Source organism: Electrophorus electricus, chromosome 2 (genome assembly GCF_013358815.1).
Source record: "Electrophorus electricus isolate fEleEle1 chromosome 2, fEleEle1.pri, whole genome shotgun sequence".
Lineage (NCBI taxonomy): Eukaryota > Metazoa > Chordata > Actinopteri > Gymnotiformes > Gymnotidae > Electrophorus > Electrophorus electricus.
The window spans coordinates 27,211,368-27,238,858 of record NC_049536.1 but is presented as its reverse complement, the minus strand read 5'-3'; the positions used below and the strand labels follow the sequence as shown (position 1 = coordinate 27,238,858).

General features: G+C 39.4%; 2 protein-coding genes across 2 annotated transcripts in view; both read left to right on the top strand.

Annotated features, from left to right (window-relative positions):
- Positions 1–27,491, top strand: part of ttn.2 (titin, tandem duplicate 2) — a 162,632-nt gene that overhangs the window by 12,985 nt on the left and 122,156 nt on the right. The window contains 22 exon segments of the mRNA XM_035536460.1: positions 51–1,750; positions 1,836–2,117; positions 2,276–2,542; positions 2,669–2,863; positions 2,866–2,940; positions 3,042–3,266; positions 3,269–3,304; positions 3,635–3,895; positions 4,009–4,269; positions 4,358–4,621; positions 4,704–4,964; positions 5,058–5,318; positions 5,486–5,746; positions 5,831–5,972; positions 6,059–6,227; positions 6,333–6,564; positions 6,671–6,955; positions 7,914–8,039; positions 8,141–8,329; positions 12,290–12,340; positions 22,529–26,329; positions 27,073–27,351. Coding sequence (XP_035392353.1) covers positions 51–1,750; positions 1,836–2,117; positions 2,276–2,542; positions 2,669–2,863; positions 2,866–2,940; positions 3,042–3,266; positions 3,269–3,304; positions 3,635–3,895; positions 4,009–4,269; positions 4,358–4,621; positions 4,704–4,964; positions 5,058–5,318; positions 5,486–5,746; positions 5,831–5,972; positions 6,059–6,227; positions 6,333–6,564; positions 6,671–6,955; positions 7,914–8,039; positions 8,141–8,329; positions 12,290–12,340; positions 22,529–26,329; positions 27,073–27,351 — 9,623 coding nt within the window.
- Positions 17,184–18,001, top strand: LOC118242976 (muscle M-line assembly protein unc-89-like). Its single transcript, XM_035536447.1, has one exon. It carries the CDS (start codon positions 17,204–17,206, stop codon positions 17,978–17,980), a length of 777 nt encoding a protein of 258 aa, XP_035392340.1. The 5' UTR covers positions 17,184–17,203; the 3' UTR covers positions 17,981–18,001.

Sequence of the window (27,491 nt, the reverse complement as noted above, 5' to 3'; positions counted from 1 at the left end):
TTAAATTATTTACATATATAGAAATGTTAAAATTCTGTAAAATCTTTCAGGATTGAGGGTACAAAGGGTGAGGCACATTTCAAGATCCCCCAAATCACTGGTTCTGATAGTGCATGGTACACAGCCACTGCTATTAACAAAGCTGGCCGAGATACAACACGCTGCAGAGTCAATGTTGAGGTGGAGTTTGCCGAACCTGAACCAGAGAGAAAACTCATTATTCCTAAGGGAATCTACAAGGCTAAGGAAATTGCTGCACCAGAACTGGAGCCGCTGCATCTCCGCTATGGTCAAGAACAATGGGAGGAGGGTGACCTTTATGACAAGGAGAAACAGCAGAAGCCTCATTTCAAAAAGAAACTGACTTCTGTCAGACTCAAGCGTTTTGGTCCTGTGCATTTTGAATGCAGACTGACCCCTATTGGTGATCCCAACATGGTTGTTGAGTGGTTGCATGATGGGAAACCCTTGGCAGCTGCTAATAGGTTACGCATGATTAATGAATTTGGCTATTGCAGTCTTGACTATGAAGTTGCTTATTCTAGGGATAGTGGTGTCATTACTTGCAGAGCCACCAACAAATTTGGTGTTGATCAGACCTCTGCTACCCTAATTGTGAAAGATGAGAAGAGTCTTGTTGAGGAAAGTCAGCTGCCAGAGGGTAGGAGGGTACCGAGAATTGATGAAATGGAGCGCATTGCTCATGAAGGAGCTCCTTCAGGTGTTACTGCAGAAGAACTGATGGAAAAAACTAAGCCTGAGATTGTCTTGCTCCCAGAACCCATTAGTGTTCTGGAGGGGGAAAATGCAAAATACCGTTGCAGAGTAACTGGCTACCCAACCCCAAAAGTCAATTGGTACCTAAATGGACAACTTATTCGCAAGAGCAAACGATTCAGACTACAGTATGATGGCATTCACTATCTTGAGATTACAGACTGTAAATCTTATGATTCAGGGGAAGTCAAAGTATTGGCTGAGAACCCTGAGGGTACTGCTGAGCATATCGTTAAGCTGGAAATCAAACAGAGGGAGGATTTTAGGTCAATGCTGCGGCGTGCCCCTGAGGTGAAGGTTCCAGAACTTCCTGGTCCAGAGGCTGGTAAAGTATCCTTTGATGTTATAAAGGTGGACAAACCTGTTGAGCCATCACAAGCCAAAGAAGTGGTAAAACTGAGGAGGGCAGAGAGAGTTATTCACGAAAGATCTCCAGAAGAGACAGAGGAATTGAGAAGCAAATTCAAACGCAGGACTGAAGAAGGCTATTATGAGGCCATCTCCTCAGTGGAGTTTAAATCTCGCAAGAAGGATGAGTCCTATGAAGAAATGTTGAGGAAAAGAAAGGAGGAGCTTCTGCACTGGACCAAGGAAATACCCGAATCTGAGAAGAAGAAGGAAGAAGAAGAACGCAAACTTACTATTCCTACTATCAGACCTGAGAAAATAACTCTCTCTCCCAGCATGGAGGCACCAAAAATCTTTGAACGAATTCAGAGCCAAACTGTTGGCCTGGGTGAAGAAGTCCGCTTTCGTTGCAGAGTTGTTGGAAAACCAGATCCAGAATGCCAATGGTTCAAGAATGGAATCTTGCTAGAAAAATCAGACCGTATTTACTGGTATTGGCCTGAGGACCATGTCTGTGAGCTGGTTATTAGGGATGTCGCAACAGAAGACTCAGCTAGCATCATGGTGAAAGCCATTAATATCGCAGGAGAGACCTCAAGCCATGCCTTCTTGCTTGTCAAGGTATGTATCACCATTGATACTGCTTGCACACCTTACTACATTATGTATGCAGAAAATATTAATCTCTTATTTTCCTGATTTACATTTAGCCAAGCAAGTTGTCAGCTTCACTCAACAACTGGAGGATATGTATGCCAAAGAGAAGGACACCATTATGACCTTTGAATGTGAGACAAATGAGCCTTTTGTCAAGGTCAAATGGCTGAAGAACAATGCAGAGATTTTCTCTGGAGACAAGTACAGGATGCACTCTGACAGAAAGGTGCACTTCCTGTCTGTACTTGTCATCGACATGAGTGATGATGCTGAATACAGTTGCACTCTTGTTGAGGATGACCACATAAGAACATCTGCGAGACTCCATGTTGAAGGTTAGGTTAATCTTTTTTTCCTTCAAATGTTACTATATCATTAGTTTCTTTTTACATTAAAACAAGAAGCGATTCAATATCCTGATAGTGTTTACAGAACCTGCTGTGTGCTGAGTATCAGTCATATTTGTTAAATAAACCATGGGATTTTTGTGTAGGTGCACCACTGGAAATTTTGAAGACTATGGATAACATTGAAGTACCAGAGACTTACTCTGGAGAATTTGAGTGTGAACTGTCCCGAGAGGACGCTGAAGGCACCTGGTACTTTGAAAACAAAGAGATCACCCCAAGCCTTAAATATGTTGTGTCCTCCCGTCGTGGACGCCACTGCCTGTGTGTAAAAGATGTGAAGAAGGAAGACCAAGGCAAATACACATTCAAAGTGGGGGATCTAAAGACCACTGCCTCCTTGAAGATGAAATGTAAGCTTCATTTTATACTGTTAGTTTTAGTGCATATATCTTAATAGGTATAGTTGAATAGCATGTATGATGTCTGTGAGAAGTATGACAAAAATACAGAAATGGGACTCTCTCCTCATGTTACAGTACGCCCAGTTACACTACTGCAAGGCCTCTCTGACCTGACCATCTGTGAAGGTGATATTGCTCAACTGGAAGTCCGATTCTCTCAGGAGAATGTGGAGGGAACTTGGATGAAGAATGGTCAACCTATCTCTGCTACTGACAGGGTTCACATTGTTATTGACAAATTTGTACACAAACTCCTGGTTGAAAATGTCACCAAGACGATGCTGGAATGTACTCCTTTGTTGTTCCTGCTCAGAACATTTCTACTGCAGGAAAACTGATTGTGCAGAGTAAGTCTCTGCCTGTACCCCTTTCAGTAATTTTGAATTTATTTCAACATAATCTTAAATTTATACATATTTAATGGTTCAATTTCCTTTGTCATTTACAGCTATTGGTATTATAACTCCTCTAAAGGATGTTAGCACAGTGGAAGGCACAAAGGCTGTTCTAGAAGCGAAAATTTCAGCTGCTGATGTGATCTCTGTGAAGTGGTACCAAAATGAAAAGCTGCTGACGGCTAGTGACAGAGTCCAGATGGTTGCTAAGGGTTCCAAACAACGTTTAGTGTTGAACAGGACCTATGCCTCTGATGAAGGACAGTACAGACTGGTTGTTGCAGAGTTGATTCATCTTGCAGACTTTCTGTCGAGAGTAAGTATTTCTGTAGAATATCAGGGATATACCCAACAATGGATAAACCTGTCATTGTTGTTATGTTGCCCTTTTATTCTCATTCAATATTAAAGTTGGATTCTTTGTTTGAAATAGCACAATACTATAACAAATAAATTGGTAATTTAATGTCAGGAACATGTTACTATCTTTTATTGCCTTTGTAAAAATGCTAAAAAATAAACAAGCAACTATATTATGATTGTAATAGCAAATTACATGCAATTATATCTAGTTATAAATATATATAAATATATAGTTATATGCAACAAGTGCCATGGCCTTAACATTGCTTTTTGCTTTATTTAGAGGTCAGTATCGTAAAGCACATGGAGGACTGTGTTTGTACTGAAACCCAGAATGTCACCTTTGAGGTTGAGTTATCTCACTCTGGCATTGATGCTTTCTGGACTTTTAAAAATCAACCTCTTAAAGCTGGTCCCAGATACAAGATTGAGTCCAAGGGCACAAAATATAGCCTCACAGTTATCAATGCCATGAAGGATGAGGAGGGAGTTTATACTTTTGCAGCTGGTGAAAAGACATCAAGTGCAAAACTTATTGTATCAGGTATGAAAACATGCTGTGCTTCATTTCATATGATAAAAATATACCTTTGGTTACTCTGAAAGCCGGGAATTTGCAAAGATTCTTCCTCAGTCATGTTTCGTTCTCTCCACTAGGTGGTGCCATAAACAGACCCCTGCAGGATGTAACTGTTGCTGAGTCCCAGACTGCTGAGCTGGAGTGTGAAGTTGCCAACCCTTCTGCTGAGGGCAAGTGGCTTAAGGATGGACATCCTGTTAGCTTTAGTGACAATGTAAGGAGCGAAGAGATTGGTGCTGTGAGACGCCTTGTTATTGTCATCACCCGACCACAGGATATTGGAGAGTACACTTACCAGGTGGCAAACTCTAAGACCTCAGCCAACCTGAAAGTTGAAGGTATATTAAAATGTATATATAAGCACTTGCACAGCTGATGAAGGATCCCTGTTCTTAATAATAATATACAATCTTTAAATTGTTATAGCTGTGAAGATCAAGAAGACACTAAAGAACCAAACTGTTACTGAGACACAAGAGGCAGCGTTCAGTCTGGAACTTACCCATTTGGATGTGAAAGGTGCCCAGTGGATCAAGAATGGAGTGGAAATTCTCCCAAGTGATAAATATGAGATTACAATAGATGGAATGGTGCACACCTTAAAGATCAAAGACTGTAACGCCCAGGATGAATCGGTTTATGGATTCAAACTGGGCAAGCTTTCTGCTAATGCTAGACTGAACGTTGAGAGTAAGTTTGCCATCGTTTTTCATCATTATTTTGGCTTTGGATGAGGTGTGTGTGTTTTGACCACTGTTCTATTGGTTCACAGCAATTAAAATTGTGAAGAAGCCAAAAGATGTGACTTCACTGCTCAGTGCCACTGCCTCCTTTGAGTTGAGCTTATCCCATGATAATATCCCAGTTAAATGGATGTTCAAGAACCAAGAGCTCAAGCAAACTGAAAATATTCAGATATTTTCAGAGAGGAAAGCGCATAAGGTGGTCATAGCCAATGTTGATGAAGACATGGCAGGAGAATACACAGCTATAGTAGGACATTTGCAGTGTAGTGCATTTTTGCATGTTGAATGTAAGTATAATAGTTACAGATGTCATTAATGAAAACTTTATTTTAATTAATTTACTATAAGCAGAAATTAATTTAATGCGATGATTGTTCCAGCTTTGAGGGTCACAAAAACCATGAAGAATGTTGAGGTTCCAGAGACCCATACTGCCACCTTTGAATGTGAGGTTTCACATTTCAATGTCCCATCTACCTGGCTGAAAAATGGAGTTGAGATTGAGATGAGTGAGAAGTTCAGAATTGTGGTGCAGGGCAAGCTCCACCAGCTCAAGATCATGAACACCAGCAGAGATGATGCTGCAGAGTACACGTTCGTGTGTGGAAATGACAGAGTGTCAGCCACCCTGACTGTTAACCGTAAGTGCTTTTTCTCAAATTTCCCAAGTCATTATTTTATTTACCAATAAATATATATATATATTTTTACATCTAAATCAATATTTGTTGGAAGATAAATTCAGAAGGAATCAAAAAAGAATTTGAAAAGTTAGGATAGTTTGTCTCTCCCTTGTTCCTTCCTAAAGCTATACTCATCACATCAATGCTCAAGGACCTCAATGCTCAGGAGAAGGACACCATAACATTTGAAGTAACTGTCAACTATGAAGGCATCACCTACAAGTGGTTGAAGAATGGTGTAGAGATTAGGTCAACTGATAGATGTCAGACCCGTTCTAGGCAGCTCACTCACACGCTCACCATCCGTAATGTGAATTTTGGTGATAGTGCAGAGTACAAGTATGTTGCTGGATCTGCTGAGACATCAGCAAACTTGTTTGTTGAGGGTAAGAGTTTTTATTTAATCTCTAGTCAATTATTTTATAAGAAACTTTGTGGCTTTATGATGTTTTGCCTTGTTTGTTCATCAGCTCGTGTCATTGAGTTCACCAAACACATCAAAGACATCAAAGTTACAGAAAAGAAAAAGGCCATCTTTGAATGTGAGCTCTCTGAGCCTAATGTTCAGGTGACATGGATGAAAGATGGACAGGAAATTGAGATAACAGAAAGGTGCATAATTTTATCATAAAAGTTTAAGTTCTGTGACTCAATAAGTCTAGAAGTGTTCTCATAATTATTTCCTCTTAACCCTTTAGGTATAAAGTTTCCACAGACAAATACATACAGCGCTTGATGATACAGAGTGTTCGCATGTCAGACACTGGTGAATACTCTGTCGTCGCTGGATCAAGTATTTCTATGGCTCACCTCACAGTAGAGGGCAAGGATGTTCGCATTACTGAACCTGCTCAGAAAGAAATAACTGTAAATATCCTTTTTCCAGAGCCATTCACCACAAATATTGTCTAGTCTTCCAAATGCATGGCCACAGTTGATATTTATTACATCATTATAACTATCTTTTCCCAGGTGCTGGAAAGGCAGCGAGTAGTGTTGGAGTTCGAAGTCAATGAAGATGACATTGAAGGCCGCTGGCTGAGAAACGGTGTTGAAATCCAACTTGCAATTGATAAGCGTTTCAGCTATGCCACTATTAGGAAAATTCATCGCTTGACCATTGCTGAAACCTACAGGAGTGATGCAGGAGAATACACTTTCATTGCTGGGAAAAACAGGAGTGTGGTCACCCTGCATGTCAACAGTGAGTCTTGTGTCACTGGACGAGTGGCAGTTCTGAAATGGGATGATTTTATACAATAGTGATTCAGATGTACGATCTTCACTTAACTAGTTTCTATTGTTTTCAGTCCCTGAGCCTCCCCAGATCCTCAGACACATGTTGGATCTGTCTGTAGAGGCTGGAAAACCTGCACGCTTCTCTGTGGAAGTGACTGGCATCCCTCAGCCTCAGGTGTCATGGTATAAGAACTCTCAGATGCTGTCTTCTGGATTCAAGTGCAAGTTCCTGAGGGAGGGAAATGAGTACACTCTGCTGCTCATTGAGGTCTTCCCAGAGGATGCAGCTCAGTACACTTGTGAGGCCAAAAATGACTATGGTCAGGCCACCAGCTCTGCTTCACTGAATGTTGAAGGTAAAGATAAGAAATAAGCTGTACAATAATGTATAAACAATTATGTAAACATAATTTATATGTAAAGTATAAAAAATAAGTAAAAACTCTATTTAAATACATCAATTTAAAATTATTTGGCTATAAAAGTCATTTAGATATAATTGGAGTAACATGGGCTCGAATGCAGGTCAGATAGGTAATGACACCAACAGCTTACTTGGCGAGCAACCATGCTCCAATGACTGTGGGCCTGTGTGTGAAAAAGTTAGATCATAGAACCAGTAAAACAAGAAAAGTAAATAACCAAAGGTGGGGAGTGAACCCTGGCCACTTTGTTGCAAGGTAAACAAATACCTGCTAGACTGTGGCAGCTATAAAACTACCTCCGCTTATATTGCCCTTCAAAGGAATGGAGGATGACAAAACTAGAGGAAAAAACTAAACACCACGCCAAGCATGGGAAAAGGGAGAATCAAGGATACCACGGGAAGAATGCCAGCCCCGATGCACTGGGGAAAAACTTCCCAAACAAAACCATAAAACAGGGAGGAACTATAATGTCTAAGGGGATCTTTGGGAGAGACACAGATTTGAGGGGGAAAACTGGAGAGGGGAGTGGACGTGTAAAAACACAGACACCCCCATAGCGCAGAAGTGAGGTGTAGCACAAGGGCTCACAGAGCTCAATACCCAAAAGTTACTGGCTAGGAGCTTGGCTCAAAACTTTAGCAAAGACCCAGCTGTGAGTGACTGGGTCACTGGGCTTATATAGGTCTAGCCCAGCTGTTGGGCATTAAGCCTGATTAGTGGTGTGCCTGAATCAAGGCCTCTCTCTGGTGGCCGGAGGGGGCCTCAGCCTGGCACTGCACTGACCCTTAAAATTGGTTTCCCTGGAAAAAAGATTAAGGCTTAAACCATGCACAAGATGTTTTTTTTTTAATTAAATAATGTACTTAATAATTGTCTTCATCTGTAGTTCCAGAGGTTGTTTCCCCTGACACTGGCGCACCTTTGACCCCACCTGTGATTATATCTCCAATACAAAACACCTCAGCTAAAGAAGGAGCATCTGCGAGATTCCAGTGTCGGGTGTCTGGAGAGGGTAAGTTTCTGTGTAGTTTTTTTACATGGTTGTAGTGCATACAGAAATACTTACAATCACACACTGAATTGATCATTTCTATTTGGTGGTGTCGTCTTTAGATCTGACAATTACCTGGTATTGCAAAGACAAAGAGATCAAGCAGTCAAGCTTCTTCCGAATGTCTCAGTTTGATGATAACTGCCTGCTGGAGATTGCCAGAGTTTATGCGGAGGATGAGGGAGAGTACAGCTGTGTTGCTCGCAGTTCTGCTGGAATGGTCTCTTGCTCTGCAGTACTGAATCTGGAAGGTGCGATGAAGATTCTTTTAGTTGCATGTTTCTATGATTGCAGTTATACCTCTGCCAGTGAATGTTAAGGCACTTTTAAAATAAGTTATTTGCATTTTAATCTATTACCTATGCATTGTGTTAAATTGTTCAATTATGGTGATTTAGCTATAAAAACAATGGACACACTTCACATGCTCTGAATCTTCTGACCAATGAAGTGTTTTGCATCTGTATGACTTTTTTGTATGAAACTAAGTTGATAAGAAACTTGAATCTCTGAACTGGCTGAATACAAATCAATACTTCCTTACAGGAAAAACACAAATTATGGATGTAATATCTCAAGACTCTGAATGGCATCCCTCAGCCAGTATCTCCACAACCATTAAGAGTATAAAGAAGGAGCCGATTGGTCAAAAGCCTTATTTTATTCAGCCCATCATTAGCTGCACTGTACCTCATGGGGCAGTGGCCCAATTTCATGCCTGCGTGGCCGGCATGCCGAAACCACAGATCAGCTGGTTTCACTGCCAGGATCCTATAAAGCCAAACAAAAATGTTGTTTTTCATTTCGATGAAATGACAAATACTGCCACATTAATTATAGTTGATGCTTTTTCTGAGCATGCTGGAGAGTACATTTGCAAAGCAACCAATAACGCTGGAGAAGCAGTTTGCGCAGCAACCCTTGCTGTATCCAGAGAAGGTAATTCAGATAAAAGTAGATTACTATTTTTGGCATAATGCATTATCCTTAATTATTGATTCACATGGTTTGCTCAACAAGCCTCTCACTGATTTTTCTCAGTGAGACTGAAATCTTTTCAGTCACTATTACTAACTTCATGCAATTAATTATACAAAAGTTAATTTAGTTAAAGAAACCTACAGTTCCATTAAAAATTGTGAAGTGTGATCCACTCTGCTGTTTTTATTATAATTCCAATCCTTTCTCACCATAATTGGTTTTGTGTAACACTAGAAGGTAAACCCCTCTACTTTTTGTTTAGCATGCTATATAGTGTAGTTTTTTTCAGTTAGAGTTGCTCTCTAACCTTTTCCTTTGCATTACTCATCTCTTAAAGATCTTGGTAGTGAGAGCATGTCAAGCTCAGAAAATTCTTATACAAAAAGAACCAGTCTGCAAACCAAAAGATTTCTTGACCGTGAACATACACCGCATGAATGTCCAGTGGAGGTCCAACAAGATCAGGATTCGCCAAGTAATACTGCTGTCTTTGAAAGCAAATCAGTGAGATCTTCAATGACATGCACAAAATCAACTGTAAGAAGTGTTGAGGTTCAGCAACAGTCATTGTCTTCTGGAAAGCCAAATGAGCAAATTACTGGCTTCCTCAAAGTCAATTTACCAGACCTCACTGCAATCACTGAAGTCTCAAACACAGTTTTATCAGGAACTGAACCATGTTTGGAGGTCCAGCAAGCTGAAAAGGTGCCAAGTGATGTTCTAGACTTGGTGACCACACCTGACAAAACTTCAGTGATGTGGTCAAAATCAGTTATAAAAGGTTTTGAGGTTCAGCAACCATCAGTGCCTCCTGGAATAAAAAATAAGATCATTGTTATTGGCTCTCAGGAAGAAGTCATTTTACCAGACCCCACTGCTCTTACTCCTGCCACACACAAACCTTCCTTGAGAGACCAGTCATGTTTACCTGTGCAGGTCCAACAAGATGTAAAGCTGCCAAGTGATTCTCTTGTCTTTGAAACCCAACCTGTGAAACCAATAACAAGATGGCCAAGACTACTTGTAAGAGCTGTTGAGGTTCAACAACCATCAAGTCCTCCTGAAAGAGCAACTGCCCACATTACTACAGGGTCTCATGAAAAAGTTACATTACCAGACCCCACCTCTCTTACTCATGTCACAAAAGTCACATTACCAGACCCCACCTCTCTTACTCATGTCACAGACACATTTTCAACAAAAGACCAACCACATTTACTTATGGAGGTACAACAGTATCAAAAGCTGCCAAGTGAGTCTCCTATTTTTGAATCCATGCTACAAAAATCTTTAAGAACATTTTCAAAATCAGTTTTAAAAAGTGGTGAGGTTCAGGAAACACTGACTGTTTCTGGAAAGGCAAGTAAGGACATTACTATTGTGTCTCATGAAGAGATCACTTTACAAGATCCCACTGCAGTCAATTGGATTACAGACATACAAACACAAACACAGACATTACCAGCAATATCTACAACTGTCAAAAATGTTGAAATTAGGCAATCTGCGGAATGTTTAGAAGAGCCTAGCATGACCACCTCAGAAAGCTCTATTGAGAGGGCATCTGCAGCATACATCCTTGAAGAAAGTGGTGAGGTTTGTAATGAAAGATCTTTTACAAACAAAGCCAGTCAACAAATTCAACAGGTCGATGATCATATAGAGACTTTCCATGAGGTACCACAAGATCAAGATGTTTTTAGCTTTGAAATCAGACCTGAGAGATCTTCAATGTCACTGTCAAAATCAATTATAAAAGATACTGAGGCTCATCAAACATCCACCACTTCTGGAAAGACAAGTAAGAGTATTATTGGATCCTATGAAGTCAGCATTCAAGAACCCGCTTCATTTACCAAGGAAAGAGATTTAACAAGAGAACAGTCAGATTATTTATCACTGGAAGATCAGCAAGATCAAAATGTGCAAAGTGAGGTTCTTGTATCTGAAATCACATCTAACAGATTTTCAAAGATGTCAGAATCAGTTGTAAGAGGTGCTGAAGTTCAGTCACAACCAGCCCATACCGAGAGTTTAAGAAAGAGCCTTATTGTTGGCTCACATGAAGAAGCCACTTTACCTGATCCCACTCCACTTACTCATGTCATAGATTTTCTTCTGTTGAAAGAACAATCAAGGCATTTACCTGACCAACCAGAAATATGGACCCCTTCAAAAGGCCCCCTGAAAGCATCTACATCCTTCATAAAAAGTGTTACAATTCAGCAGTCTAAGCCATCATTGGGCGATGACCAGGGGACTTACAGCTGTACCATGAAAAGTAAAGAAGAGACCCAGAGAACCTCTGCGCAGCTCAAAGTAGAAGGTGGATATGTAACATCTAATTGTCCAATTCCATTTCACTCCATTTTGTGTCTTTTTGTCCAATCCACCAGTGTTAGTAAAGTTAGTTTACTGCACTGAGGAATTTTCTATTTTTTTTGGAATCATCATCATCACCATCATCATCTTCTTCTTCTTTTGCCTCCAATACTCTCAATTCAACCTCAAATTAATTCTTTCAATGCCTAACCTTTTGCTTTAACTTTGTTGATGCAACAGAAGGAAAACCAAAAGCAGAAATCTCAACCTCTCAGTCAACAGATGAATATCATGTTAAGGAAGATAACATTTGTAAAACACCTGTTCAATATGAACAAGTAGACCACTCAAGGGGACTTACTAAAGTGCAAATACCAAAAGAAATAAGCCTTTACACTGATGTTGTGCCCAGCAAAGAACCAGCCACTATGGCTCCACCTTACTTTCTTACAAAAATGTCCCCAGTATCCAGTGTGAAATCAGGAGAAGGTGTGACTCTTGTTTGTGCAGTGGATGGTGGTCTTCATGCTTCAGTCATTTGGCTACACAATAGTAAAATTGTTGAGGAGTCTTCTACATGTGGAATGTCACGAGATGGTTCAGTGTGCTGCTTAAAAATAATACATGCTGGTCCACAGCATGAGGGCATTTATACTTGTAAAGTTGTTAATGCAGCAGGAGAAGCTATGTGCAGTACTCACCTCTTAGTGCCAGGTTGGCCGATGCATGCTCTTATACCTCTTATTCTCATTTGTAGCCATGTTTGTCATTTGTTTTGGTTTTAGCAAGCATTTATGTTCAGTAAAATGACTTTTGTCATGATTTTTATATGCTTTCATATGTTATCATATTTTCTTTGTAAGCATATATTTATTCTAATGATTTCCTTGTTCAAATCTATTTTATAGTTAAAAAAGTGCATGAAGAGATTGAAACTAAAATTGAAGAAGAATTCAAAGGTAAGACAATCTTTTTCTTTATATAATGAAATGTACTTCTGTGAAAGTGTTGAATGTGATATTTCTGTACAATCTGATGATGACTGTAAAAATTGCATGGATCATTTTGATGGGAACACTTTCATATCTCATGTTTTAGTATCTGTCTGACTTCTTGATGTTTTTAGATAGCAAGCAGTTTGACTGATAAAGTGCTTGCTGTACAGCATTTTGGAAAAAAGTGGGGGTGTGCATCTATTCATTCCCCTTAAACAGCATGAAGGATAAATCTTGGTTGTCTCTGAAGATAAAAGTTGCAGGATCTGAATCTTTTAAGGTTTCCAGACCACAAGAACTAATTCTTTAAAAGATGTGGAAGTAGCCACATCTTTTAATTGCTTCTTAAGTTTCTTGCATCTGGAACTCCCCTCCTGCAAATATTTCTTAGACTGGCTTGCAGATAGTGGTATGCGATTAATGTTGTTTGCTTTTTAAATAACATGGTTATACCTCTAAACTATATTAGTTCGAATAAACGCCTTCTCATACAAATCTAGAGCTGCCTTTAATGTTTTTTTAAATCTTTTGAACAATGTTTTGAGCAATTTCCGTCAATCTGAGGATTAGAAAGGGCGTTTATTCATCCTTCTGCAAGTCAGGTAAGGAATATTTTAGGATATATCTACAAGGTAAATCCACACAAGAAGCTCATTTTTGAAGATCAGTTTTATTTGGGTATATTAATGCTTTGAAAAGAAATTTATGCTTTGAAGAAATGTCCACAGAAGAAGGAACAAAACACCAAGCCATTTTCGTGTCAGAATCTTTATTAAAGAATCGAGTCTTGCGTTATCGAACAAATATGGTGAGTGAATTTATTTTTTATGGCTTTGTGACTTGTGCATGTGTTTAATATTTCTATTAATATTCAATTTTAAATACATATTCAGTCTATTTAGCAAGCTATACGGTTTGTTGAACTTTGTCTTCCTTCTCTTACAGAATTGTTTTATAATGAAGGAACTGAATACATCGACAAAGGAAGACAGCTGCATGGTGGCTTATCAGATCCTGAAGATGCTTTAGATCTTGGTCTTGTCTCAGAATCTGGAACTGAAAATATTAAACCCAGCATAACAAAAAAGTTAAAATTTAAGTCAGTTATAGAGGGGGAGGTCACTGCTTTTAAATGTAAACTAGTTGCAAGACCAACTCCAACAATATTATGGTTTCATAATAACAGGCAGATTCAAAAGGAGCACCGTCGTAGAATACATACAGTGAGTAAAATGCATATACACTTAACAAGTTTAACTATCAGTGACATTAAAGACAAAGATGCAGGAAGTTACAGAGTAATGGCACTTAATACAGAGGGATCTGTGGAATCCACAGCATCACTTCTTGTGTCGTTAAGAGAGGAGCAAGATGCCAATTATTTCAGCCATTCCAGACGTTCAGACAGATCCCACTCAAGCTTGGATTCGTTGGTTGATCAAACAAAGGAGAGAAAGTTCAGAGTAGATCTAAGATGCGTCGGTTCACCTTTTGATAAAACTAAGAGACAACTGAAAGGGCATACTAGACCTAAGAATGCTATTTTCCGCACAATGTACTTCCGGACTGCATCACCATCAAGAGCACCTCAAAAAGACAAGCTTGAAACTGCTTCAGAACGTGGTCGTTCTCCTCCTCCAATGTTTGAAAGACATGAGCGGTTCAGTGATCGTTACAGTGACATTTACTGTGACAGACTTACTGGTCGTGATCGGTTTAGTGATCGGTTTAGTGATAGGTGCAGTGATAGGTATAGTGATAGATTTAGTGACACTGACAGCCTTCATGGAGAAGTTAGAACCAAGCTCAATCTCTTACAAAAAGCTGTTAAAAAGAAAAAGAGGCTTTCCATATCCACAATGTCCTCTTCTGAGTTTGACCAGGAATCAGTCACAAGTGAGCCTAGTTACACAGATAATATGGACAGGCTGAGGGTAAAACCATCCACATTTCCAGAGCTCTCCAGTGCTGTGCGGCCAGGTGAACAAGGTGAGGGTGTCTTGAGTAAGAGTTCATCAGATTTTCAAGGTAGACTGGAGAGGATTACAGGATTTGGAACACAGTCATCCGAGCCTACTCAGTCAAGGGTAAAGCACTCCTTTGAACCTCAATCCAGATCCAGGGCAATACAAATGATGAGAGGTGAGCTCCCTCTAGAGGACATTAAAAGTAAGGAAACTAAGGTTGAAAAATATGAAATAAAAACAGAGGCAGTTGATCCAAAAGAAGAGTCAGGAAAGGAGGTAGAATATGGAATTTTGGTAAGTAAAGACGATGCTAATCTTGAAAAGTGGAATGAGGACGACAAAGTACAGGCAAAAGGACCTTTTGTGTTGCAATGGCTGAAGGCAGGTGAAGCCTCCAAAAATATTAGTGCTACTGAAAAGGAGTCCACATTCAAAGAGCCTTCAAGAACCAAAGAAGTGAATTCAATGTCTGCCACATTCCTTAGTGATGATATTTCACAAAATGATAGTAAAATGGTTCCAGTTCAGAAATTACAACCAAGAGCAATGTCTGTGGAGAATATCCTTGAGAAAAACTTAGAAAGCGAGAGCTTAGAGAGTGAAGATCAGTTCTTGGCTAAACGCATTAAAAAATGGCAAGAGAATGTACAGTTAGATCAGACAGAAACAGTTGCATCAGAATGGTCTGAAGAAAAAGACCCCCATGTTCATAAACCTGAAGATATAACATATAAAGGTAAACCACCGTCCATAACTAAGAAAGATGCTTCATTCAGAATAGTCTCAAGTTCATCAGCCAAAGAAGGACGATTGATTGAACATGTTGCACATAGAGAGGTGATGTCATCTCAAGGAAAAGTTGCATTACAGTATAAGAGTGAAGATTTAAGTGAGAAAGAGAGCTTGGCCCAGCCAGCAATAATATGGCAACAGGATCTCAAAGAGGCTGTTTCACCTCTTACGAGAAAAGGTGAGGTGTCGTCTCAAGAGAAAGAACCTTGTATTTACAAACCTGAGGAGAAACTAGACCAAAGAGAACTTGGAGCTGAAACTCTGGTTTCAAGATCTTTGGCTAAAGGAAGTTTCCCATTTGAGCATCTAACATGCAGTGAGTTGAGTTCATCTCCAGAAAATATTTTACCAAAACCTGAAAGTAAGCACTTTGTGAGTGAAGAGAAAACCTTGGCTCATCCTGGAATGGCAGGGACACAGTTTCTTACGCAAGCTGTGACACCAGAGTGGCCTGAAGAAACAGGGTCTCATTTTCATAAACCTGAAGAGAAAATTCTTCTAACAGAACCTGCAGCAGTAAAAGCAGATTCTTCTTTCTCAAAGGTTTCAAGATCTTCATCCAAAGAAAAACCTCTAAGTGAACATGCAACAGCAAGTGAATTGTATTCATCACGAGAAGAAATGTATGAGTTAAAAAAAGAGAATGTGCACCTAGTTGGTGAGGCAGAGGTCTTAAGCCAAGGGGCATTAAAAAGCCAGGGTCACACAGAGTCTGTTAGACCTGAGTGGTCTAAAGAGATAGCATCTGGTTTTCATAAACCTGAATATGAAATTGATAGAAGAGAACAGGCACCTCTATCAGAAAGAGATTCATCATTCACAAAGGTTTCAAAATCAATGGTCAGAGAAATTCCAAGTGACCATGTAACACAGACTGAGCTATTTTTGCCACAAGAAAAAAATACACTGAAACATAAGCATGAGCACTTAATGAGGGAAGAGGAGACCTTAGTCCGACCAGTAAGGAACTGGAAAAAAAGTCAGACAGATACAGAAAAAGTATCTAATTCCCACAGATCTGAAAATGGAATTTCTAAAAAAGAATCTGCAGAGGTAACTCAAATAGATTCTTCAGTCACAAAGGTTTTAAGATCACCAAAAGGAAAGCGTTTAAGTGAATATGCGCCAAGAAGGGAATTGCATTTATCACAGGAGGCAATCAATGAGTTGAAAAGTGAAAGCGAGCGCTATGTTAGTGAGGAGGAAGCTTTGACTCAACGAATAATGAAATGGCAACAAGATGTTTTGAGTGAATACGAGCATGGAGTTGACTTACAGCCCGAATGGGCTGCTGTTGTACAGAGTCCTGAGAGAACTTCTTCAGATGAGCCATTTGAACAGAGTCAGTCATTGCCAAAACAAACCGCAAAGGAAAAGTTCTTTAGTGATATCTCCAATCAAGGGCATAGGGTGGACAGTTCTAAAACACAGAGGCAAGAAGGATTATCTCTCATGAGGACAGTGAAAAGTTGCTGGCTGAAAGTCACTATCTTGTAAGTGAGGAAGAGGCTCTAGCAATGCGGATTAAAAAATGGCAACAAGACATTCTAGCTGAACAGGAGCAAGAAGAAAGTGTTGAGTTAGAATCAAGCTGGACTATAGCTGAAAGTCTTCAACCTTCACCTCAGAAAAATGAAGCTGGATTGGAATCCACTAGTACACCTGGATTATCTTCTCAATATACTGGATTGCCATCAAGAACTTCAGTTTTGGAAGACAAAATCAGTTCTTCTCATTCTGGCAGCAGTTTACCACAGCATATTGTTCAAAAAGCTTATAAAAGCCAGCATTCTGCCAAGGACACAGATCTATTGCCAACTCATCTTGGTACAGCAAAGGATGTGACATACTATAGAATAGAAAGTGAAATGGCAGAACATCAAAAATTGTCCCAAGTCAAGAAACTACCACCACTCTGCAAAAAATGGCAGGAGAGAGCACTGTGAAATCTGGTGCACCAGTTTTTGTTACATCATTAGTGCCAAATATAGAAGTAAGGAGAGGAGAAATGACTGAACTAAAATGCCATTTTCAGGGAGACCCACAGCCATCGTTTCCTGGATAAAAGATGGCAGCTATTGTTAGAGATCCAGACTTTGATGTACGTTCCAGAGCAAACTCATCAACACTGATAATTTACTATCCAACAAGTGACCACCAGGGCATATTTGCTTGTCACATTTCAAACAAATATGGAAAAGCCTGTACTTCTTGTATATTAAAAGTAACTGATTATGAACACAAGCTTTGGGCTGGAACACCTCAGAACGTTAAAGTTGAGTCAGTACTGTGTGAAGAACAAATGATAGAGGAAGAACTTGAGTCATTCATCTATAGTGGTCTCGATAAAAAATTCACTTTGCAGGTACCGCAGGCAGTCATCCAAGTTCCTCACACTTCTGCCGCTTCCTTTCACTCTTCGCCAGTGGAAATCAGAATTACCGCTCCAACACCAGTACTCGATATTACTGAGGAACCTACAGGCACATTTGAACCCACTGCCAAGATACCCGAGGCGCCACCTAGTGAGAGCACGCTTCAAACTATGAAGCACAAGTTTACATTTTCTTTTGATGTTGGTGAGGCACCACAGGTTGTTACAGAGCTAAAGAACATCAGCTGCTCCGAGGGCCACACTGCCATTCTTGAATGCATAATATCTGGTGAACCAGCACCTAATGCCACATGGTCACAAGATGACAATTTCCTTGATCATAACATGGGCAAATACAAGTTTGAGGAGGATGATAAAACCTACAGACTTTACATATACAATTTTACATATGCTGATGCAGGAACATATAGATTTACTGCCACTAACAAGCTGGACAAGTTGAAAGTGTAGCTAATGTGTCATTTGACTCCACAACATTTGACTCTGGATTTTTATCTCTCAATACTTTAGAAATGAGTCAGACAAGATCTCTTGCTTTCTCAGATGAAATTACTCCTACAGTAAGAGCAAAGTTATTACCAGGTCCTTCTCCAGTATCCAAACAAATCCATGCAAAAGATGAGGAATGTGTTTCTAAGTTTAATCAGTCCATGAGACCTGAAGATGCTACACACTCTCATATGAGACATGTTACTCCAATCATTGATCCAGTTAAACTGCAAGATGTTGGTAAGTCTGATGAACATCCTGTCTCCCAAAAAAATGCACTGAAAATCCTAACCACAAGGCAAGCTGGACCTGTCATAACTGGCTGTGGTTTGCAGTCTTCAGGATCAGAAGTAAAAGTATCAAAATTAAAACAGGCTTTTGAAGCACCAGAATCTCCTACTGCAGAACCTGAAGATATAACTTTACTGTCAACTCTAGAATCTTCTTACCCTGTGGAAGACATTCCAGAAGTTGCACTTCATATAGAACCATATGGAGAAGGACTAACAGATCCATTTCTTCCTAGACAGGACGATATAAAAGTTTTGACTGATGTTTCTTCTTTAATTGTCGACAAGCCATCTCCATCACGAATAACTACAGATGTTTCAGAGGCAAACTTGGTGGAAAACACAATATACATAAATGAAGAGAAATCAGAGAAGGACAAGCCATTTGTGGAGCCAGTCTCGAGTGACTTGCATCATTTTGTGTCCTTTGCAAAGGTCACTGAGTTCCAGCAATCCCCCACTTTAATCAGACCTCAGGCTATTTTACCTGCAAAAACAAGGAACTTGACAGACAATCCTGGTAGTCCTAAAATAAAAGTCAGTGCAGTAGAGGAAGTAATTAAAAAGGTAGGCGAAGGGGCCTTTGTTAGACTAGGTGGTAATCATCTTGAGGAAGATGACAGTGCTGGTGCTGCTCAAGAAATCTCACTGGAATCAAAGGCAAATGCAGAGGACCTGGATGTACCATCAAAAAGCAGCACAATTAGAATTAAGGGATCACAAATGCAATATGAAGAAATGCCACATATTGAAAGAGGCACAAGTGGCACAGACATTAGTGAGGTGTCAGATATATCAAAAGCAACTATTTTAAAACAAGAAACTGAGGGTGACAAATATATATCTTCACAAGACTTTATAAAAGAAAGTCCACAGAAGCAACAACAAAAATCTGTCAAATTAGGTACTGCTGGCATTGGCAAACTTGAGGAGGAAGAAGTAACTTTTAGTGCTGTTTATGACTATTATAACCCACCATCTGATTGGGGAAGGCCCTTGTCACCAGAGTCTGAAATGTCAATCGAAATAGGCAGTACATTCAGTGAGGAAATAGCCGAAGCTGAGCGGTTCTATACACCAGCTTCATCAACGGAGATTTCTCAGTTTCCAAAATCACCTGAATCCTTCCACACCTCTACAGAGACTCCAGGTGGTATTACAACCCCACCTGAGCATCCATTTTCTCCTGTGGAACACAAGAGACCTCCTAGCATCTCCAGTGACGGACTGTATTCTCCTGCTAAGTTTCTTAGGTCCCCAGATGATGAGGGTATTGAAGCAACACTCCCTGTGTTTACTATTGATGAAGGCATGATTCTTCCAGAGGGGGGTGGTTTACCAAGCATAGGAACCCTTCAGGAGAAGGTACAAGGAATTCCTCCAGCTTTTCTTAAGCCTCTTACTAAGAGAAGAGTGTTTGAAGGTGACACATTACGGTTCTGCGCTGAAGTGTTTGGACTACCATCTCCAGAGGTAACATGGTTTCGAAACAAAACTCAGCTTGTTCCAGATGTCAGAAGTAGAATTGAAAGAGATGGTGATAACATAGCATTGGAAATTCAAAACATCACAAAAGCTGATCAAGGGGAGTATATATGTCAGGCATTTAATTATGTTGGAGAAGCAAAAAGTGTTGCTTTGGTTGTTGTGACATCTCAAGATGCAAGGATGTTGCCAGCACCCCCTGCTGTTACCCATCAACACGTAATCGAATTCGATGTTGAAGAGGATGAGGATCCATCAAGATCACCCTCCCCACAGGAGATTTTATTAGAAGTTGAGTTAGATGAGAATGAGGTGAAGGAGTTTGAGAAAAAGGTGAAAATTGTTACTATACCAGAATACACACCAGACAACAAAAGTATGATAATCTCTCTTGATGTTCTTCCCAGCATGTATGAGGAAGCTGCTGTGGATTTTATAACACAAGAAAGTGATGACCTGCAAATAGCATTTGAGGTAACTGAGATGCCACCACGTTTTATCAACCCAATATGTGACATAGAAACACCTGAAAATACCACAGTGATATTTGAGTGCTCTTTAATGGGAATCCCTTCACCAGTGGTATCATGGTACAAAGGAAATTTGAAGATACCTCATGATAAGAAAAAGTACTTTTACAGCTCTGATGGTGACAACCATTTCCTAAAAGTCTTGAAAGTCAACACTCATGACAGTGGCATTTACACATGCCGAGCTATTAATGTTGTTGGAGAGACGCTTTGTAGGGCATCACTTATGGTACTGAATCCACAAGTGTATTCAGGAAAGACTATGGGGAGAGAACTCACTGCTGTATCTCTAGGCAGTGCTAAAGTTCAGCCTCAGAGGTTTGACTTGGTTGTTGGAAATTCATCATTTAATGGTGATCAAACATCAGAGATTGAGCTTGAGTTTGAGTTTCAACAGGAAGCTGACGAGTCTCAAAAAGCAGTGAAACTGGTGGCCATGACTGATAATGAAGTGAGTGAGCAGGGAGAGAAATATGTTTGCATCAATTTTGATGTCTTTGCTGAACCTTCGAAAGATGACAAAATAGAATTTAAAGGCAAATCAACAAACATGTGCAATTTTCATTTCCAGGTTACTGAAAACCCCCCCAAGTGCATTATACCACTGCAAAATGTTACTGCAGCAGTAGGAACACCAGTGTTGCTTCAGTGTTTAGTGAGTGGAAAACCAAACCCTACAGCAGAATGGTTTAAAGACGGTGCTCCAATAACAAACTCTAGATACATCATTCAAGAGAAAGCATCAGGGCATTTCAATTTGCTTATAACAAATGCAGTTCAAAGTGATGCTGGTGAATTCAAATGTGTTATCCAAAACAAAGCAGGTTCCACAGAAACAATGTCCTTGCTAAAGGTGTTTTAATTTAACAGCAGTTCATCAGAGTTCATCAGCTTTGTGAGCTTTACTGTTGCAGAGCTGCTACTTTATAAAGTGTCTTTAGAGGCACATGGTTGTTTTTCAGGTATTGCATAACTATGTATATTATTGTGTATAGTTCCCTTTGATGATAATGCACATATTGACAGTTTTTGTCTCTTATTCAGAGATCCCTAGGCTTGAATAAATATTTTTAAAGTGTTCGTATTAATTCATATGTAGTGTAGATTTTTTCTGGGCTTGCACATTTCCCTGAGCTTAATGACATTTATTGAATATTTTAAATAACTACTAAATAATTACAATTAGACACTGCATGGTATATGGGACAGAAGTTAAAACAACAACAAAACAACCGAATCCCCCTTTTCCAATTATTTAGACTTTCTTCATTTTTGTTTGTGCATCCAATTACATAAAACATACTATTTATGAAAAGCAATATTTTAATTCATTAAAAAATGTAAAATATGAAAATAGCAATGTGGGTCAAACTTAAATAATAAAAGTTGAAATATTAGATCATCCAGAAACTTAAAAATTTCTATAAACAATTATCACCAAAAATTGTTTAACACATCACAATAATTTTAATATTTCAACATTAGGCTGTGTAAACACCAGTCTAAGTACAGGAAGCAAAGTGAGCCATTTTATGGTTTGTAAATTTACCACAAGGACATTGGTCATGTTATTTTTTTTGGTTGCATGACTACAATTCTTTTATGCTTGTTTCTTTTACTTCATTTATTTTCAATATGTTCATAGATTATTAAGAATACTAAAATTAGAATGTTTGATATACATTACTCTAGATACTACTGAACAAGTATAATAGGTTGCAAGACTAATTAAAAGTTAAATTATTAGTAGTAAATTATTCATCATGCAAAGTAAAAAAAAATCTGACATAGATTTACGTGTTGTATAGTTTGAACTTTTCTAATGGTGCACCTTAAATTAACTGTATATAAAAACTTGGTTTGCTCAGAGTAATGATAATGACATACTTGCAGATTCCTTTATTATATTTAGATCCAAATGTAACCCTTTATAACACATATCTCAGTAGAAATAAAAAAGTACTTCAGAAATTTTTTTTTTGAAGAATAAATTTTAGGTGCAGATTAAGTGCAATGTGGATTTTGTGTAATTCTATGTACATTAGACCCAGATAATACAATAAAGTTACCACAAAGTTTTGTTGCTGTGTATCACGTTTATTTAATCTTGTATGGGCATTTATGTCCGCTCTTGCTTATAAAATTCTTGAATCTTTAATATCTGAATATTATGGTGAATCTTTACTTCCATTATTTTTATACAGAATTTTCTAGCTTGACAGTGAAGACCATGGGGGAAGAAGAAGAAACCTACAGTTCTACTCTACAATTACCTGAAAAAGCTAAAACACTTGAACTCAAGCCAGAGCAAAAACGTTACTCTAGTTCTTTGGAAAAGAAAAAGGAAAAACCCATTTTTCTAACCCAACTTGCACCTTCAGAAGTCACTATTGGGAGCTCAGCTAGGTTTACTGTCACTGTATCTGGTTTTCCAAAGCCTAAAGTTCAGTGGTTCCACAATGGCAAAGTCATTACTTCTTCATCTGTATACAAGTTTGTTGAAGAAAGAGATGAGTACAGTCTGATTATCACTAAGGTAAAAAAAGAATATGAGGGAGAATACTCATGCACTGCAAGTAACAGATTTGGTCAAACTACTTGCACAACAACCCTAAAAGTACAAGTCACTGATTTATCACCAGCAGAGAAGTGGGTTGAGCACATGTTTAAAGTACCTGGAGAGCCACCGCGGTTTACCACACAGATCGTACCTGTTCAGTGTGCTGAGGGGTGTGAGGCTAAATTTGAATACAAAGTGACAGGAACTCCCTGTCCAAAAATTCAGTGGTTTAAAGGTAGCGATGAAATTCTGCCCAGCCCAGACTTTTGTATTGTAACTGATCCAGATGGTACTGGTTTTCTTATAATGATTGATATCCAGCAGAGTGATAGAGGCCTTTACACTTGCAGGGCTTCCAATCCCTTTGGGGAGGCTACTTGTAGTGCTGAATTAATTGTGTTCCAGAAAAGTTATTCAGTATCTCATCAACAGCAGCTGACTCAACAGAAAACTTATAAAATGTCCATGACTGAAGAGGCGACTGAATCTCGCTTGTACAGTGTGAGTCTTCCTGGGCAAGCCAGAGTCAGTCTGCAGGAAGGGCAAAAGATGATTTATACCATTGGCACAGAAGATAGGCAGACTGTAGCAAGTGAGCAAGTTGGTTCTCTTCATGAAATAGATGTTTCATCTGCCACTGTGCACAAGGAGCAGGTGACTCACCAGGCTGCAGTTCTGCAGTCTCATGAGATGCAGGAAAGAGTAACTGTAGCATCCAGACAGCCACAAACAGCTGTGGCAACACCTTTGAGACAGCTCCACATGGCTGCAATGACATCTGCAGTTCAAGAAAGCCAAGGCTTCACAGAGGAGCACCTTGATCGCATTAAAAGTCCTGAGGTTACGGAATTGAAGAGTGCAAAGGAGCAGACTTCAAGGCTAATGTCTGCCATAACAGAGAGTGTAATGCCTCTAACAATTGTTAAAACACAGCCACTAACCAGTCAAGAAAAAGAGCAAACAAAAGCAATTACTGAGCCCAAATACCCATTTTCAAGTCATCAGGTAGAATCAACACTCCCAATTGTAAAAGAGCAATCAAAGACTATACCACAGACAGAGGCAGAAAAGAGCTATCAAGTTAAGGAGGGTATGAAAATATTGTATGCAGCAGTTTCAGATGAGAAGCAACAAATAACAGATGTCCATGCTAAAGATTTGTCAGTGTTAGATATAGCCTCTCAGTCCTCAGTAAAGAAGGAATCCCCCAAACCAGCCATTCTTTCAGTGAGTGAGACCAAACAAATGCTATCAAAAGAGCAAAAATTCTTTATGCACAGACCTGATAAGCAGACTGCAGCTCTGGCTAAGGATACAGTATTAAGATCAGCTCTTGTTGCTGAGGATGTTAATGAATTTCAAGCTGAAAAAACAAGTGTAATTCCAGGTTTGGATAGTATGGTTTCAGTTCAGGCACAGAGGGAAGAGGAACAGATACTTAACTTACAGATTTTTGCAGATCAGACTAGTCTTCCTTCTGAGGGTAGATTCAGTAGTGAGAAGCCAAGTCCTGAGCAAGCAGACTCTAGAAAAAGTCCTACTCTTTTGCACACAGTGTCAACAGATGAACAGCAGACCATTACTTGTGAAGGGTCATCACAGTTCTCAACCGAAGAGACATCAGTTTTTATACAGCCTCATAAAGAGGCCCTGGCCCCTTTGCATCTGCAGGCAGTTCAAGCAGAGAGCATGTTATCAAAAGAGGGGATCCTCTCAATAGAAAAAACAGACCAACAGATGGCAGTGCAGAGACAGGAAAAGGCCCGTAAACATGCAGTTACCACAGAGGAGAAAAGGGAACTCACAGCAGATTATTCCAGAGGTCTGGAAGTTTCTGCTACAGGAGTTCATTCTGATATCAAGAAAGAACCAAAACCTCAAAGCAATTTGCAAGTCATCACAGAACCAATGCAGCTACCAAAGGAGACACCATTTTCAAGTGAAACTAAGCAGCAACGTGCATTAGTGCAAAAGGAGGATCGCTGGAATATTATTAATGCCATGTCCATATCAGACATACAAGATCTGGAGGAAGGACACACAGAGAATTTATGCGCACCAGAAAAATATACATGCTTGGCTGAAATGGAGCCTAAAATACCATTAGAATCTCTTCATGTTGAGGAGAAGGAAATCTCAACTGAAAGCAGCGTTACTCTTGATGCCGCGGAGCAAGACTTTGCTGTTCAAATTCAAGAGGGTCAGTCGATTAGAAAGTCAATATTAATGGATGAAAAGCTCCTTTTAAGAGGTGAACTGTCTCAGGATATTACAAAATCACAAACAACTACAGCAACAGTTAGTCAACAGCAGATGGATGTTCTGTTACTATCAGAGTCCAGAGAAAGCCAGACCCTTCCAAAGGAACTTACTTTTGTGATTCCAGCACCTAAAGCACACAGCTTAGACATAAAGCCTCAGTTGAAAAATATGCTTGCATCAGCTGTTGCTCAAGATCAACCATTAATACTGGCAGATGTGGTCAAGCAATTGGATGTTGTTGAAGTACAGGAGGTCAGAGTTCAAAGGCAGCTTAGGTATACCATGTTCACATATCTCATCACAACTGCAGGAGCCCCCATAGAGATCACAATTTCTTTCGAGGGCGAGTACCCTCAGACTGCTGATCTTAAGAGTGAACTTCAGGCTGCTTTGTATTCCATTATCTATCGTGAGCAGCAGGTTCTCACCTCCGAACAACCTGGAGCAATGCACATTGACAGGCCTCAGAGATTACAACTTAGTAGGGCTGCTGCTAAAGAAAAGCTCTCACCAATGGTTGAGACTGTGCAATTAACTGAAAATACAGAAACTTTTTTTCCACCTAAAACACAATCAGCTGCTCTGAAGTCTGAAGATGTAACCTCTTTCCAGTCTGTAAAGGCTCAGAAACAAACTGTTGTGCAAGGCTCAAAAAGTCTAGTGATTCAGGAAACCACTACAAAAATGGAATTAAAGCAGTCTGTTCAGGTTGAAAGACAGGAAATCAGATCTGTGACAGTAAAAAGCCAAGATCGAGATATTGGTACTGCAGATATCACCACCGATGGGTCCTTTGTGCCAGTCCCAGTTGAGCAGTCTGACATTCTCATTCAGAGGGAAGACACACAGGAATATCTGACAGAAGAGACCATCAAATTACAAAAAGCAAAGGTTAGGGAGGAATACCCAGTCTTTGAAAGCTCTTTGAAAGATGTCATCATAGATGAACACTCTAAAGTCACATTTTCTGTGACTACAAGACATGTCTCAAAAGTGAATTGGCTTTTTAATGGAAAACCAGTTAAGTCTGGCAAAGAGTTCAAGTGTTTACAAGATAAGGACACTTATATGCTTGTAATCAATAAAGTTATCAAGGAAAAACATGAAGGAGAATACACGTTTGAGGCTGTGAATGAAGCTGGCAAGACTTCAACAACATCAAGGCTCACAGTGGTCTCAAGAGGTTGGATTATGGGGATTGTTTTACCATATCATATCACCCATAACTAACTCTTACTGTTCATTTCTATTTCTTCTGAATACGCTTAAAGATAGAGCAGGTCAGCATCTTTAACCTGAAGATATAGCCTATTATATTTCCTGTTTTTAATATGCAGTCTTCACAACACTCTCATTTGATTCACTCCACCAATGTGTGAGCATGACTTCACTTTTTCATCACCTCTTAACAGTCGGACTCGTTTCAGTGTCACTCTCATCTTCATCACCTTTTCATGCAGAGGTGTTCTTACCCTTGATCTAATTAAAATCTTTGAAATTGAATTGAATCTGCATCACCCATGAATATGAATAGTATCTCATTCACAGCCCATTCTTCACCAAGCACCACTCTTTGCATGCCTTTGAGGACATTATGTGGTTTTGTTCTTTATTGATCAGTTCTTTCCCATAACCCATTCACCATTTTTTTCCACAGTTACTCCCAGACTACTGTTTGCATCCCATCATTCATGCCATCTTGGTTGTGTTTATAGTGAATAAAGTTCTGTGGAGAAATGTAATTTGAAAAGCTTAAAGGCCTTATTTTCAAATAAGGAAATTGTTTAAAAAAATTATCTGCAGAACTAAATTAACTTCAAACATGACAGTGAACTGTTTCAGCTTTTGACATTCATTCCATGATATACAATTTAAGCCTTCACATTCATTGTGCTAACTGTCTTTTTCTCGTTGTATACAATTCAGTTCCACCTGTTTTCAAAAGAAAAATCAATGCTCTGGAGGCCAGTGTAGGAAGCCCTGTCACTTTTGAATGTGAGATTGAAGATGCACCCAACGTGACCTTCAAATGGTTCAAGTATGGCTCAGAGATCAGACACAGTGACAAGTACAAGATCATCAGCCATTTAACCACATCATCTCTAGAGCTCTTGAGTCCAACAAAGGCAGACAGTGGCGAGTACACCTGCACAGCTTTGAACCAACATGGTAGAGACAGCTGCTCTGCTAACCTGAATGTGACAGGTAACAAACCTTTATTTAACCTTTTTTAATGTGCAATAAGCAAATAGCTTATTGAAATGTTTATTGTGGTAATTATGGTTTAAAAATGACATGCAGTATGTGTATTTTAATGTTGTACATAAACTAATTTGCTCTTTTTT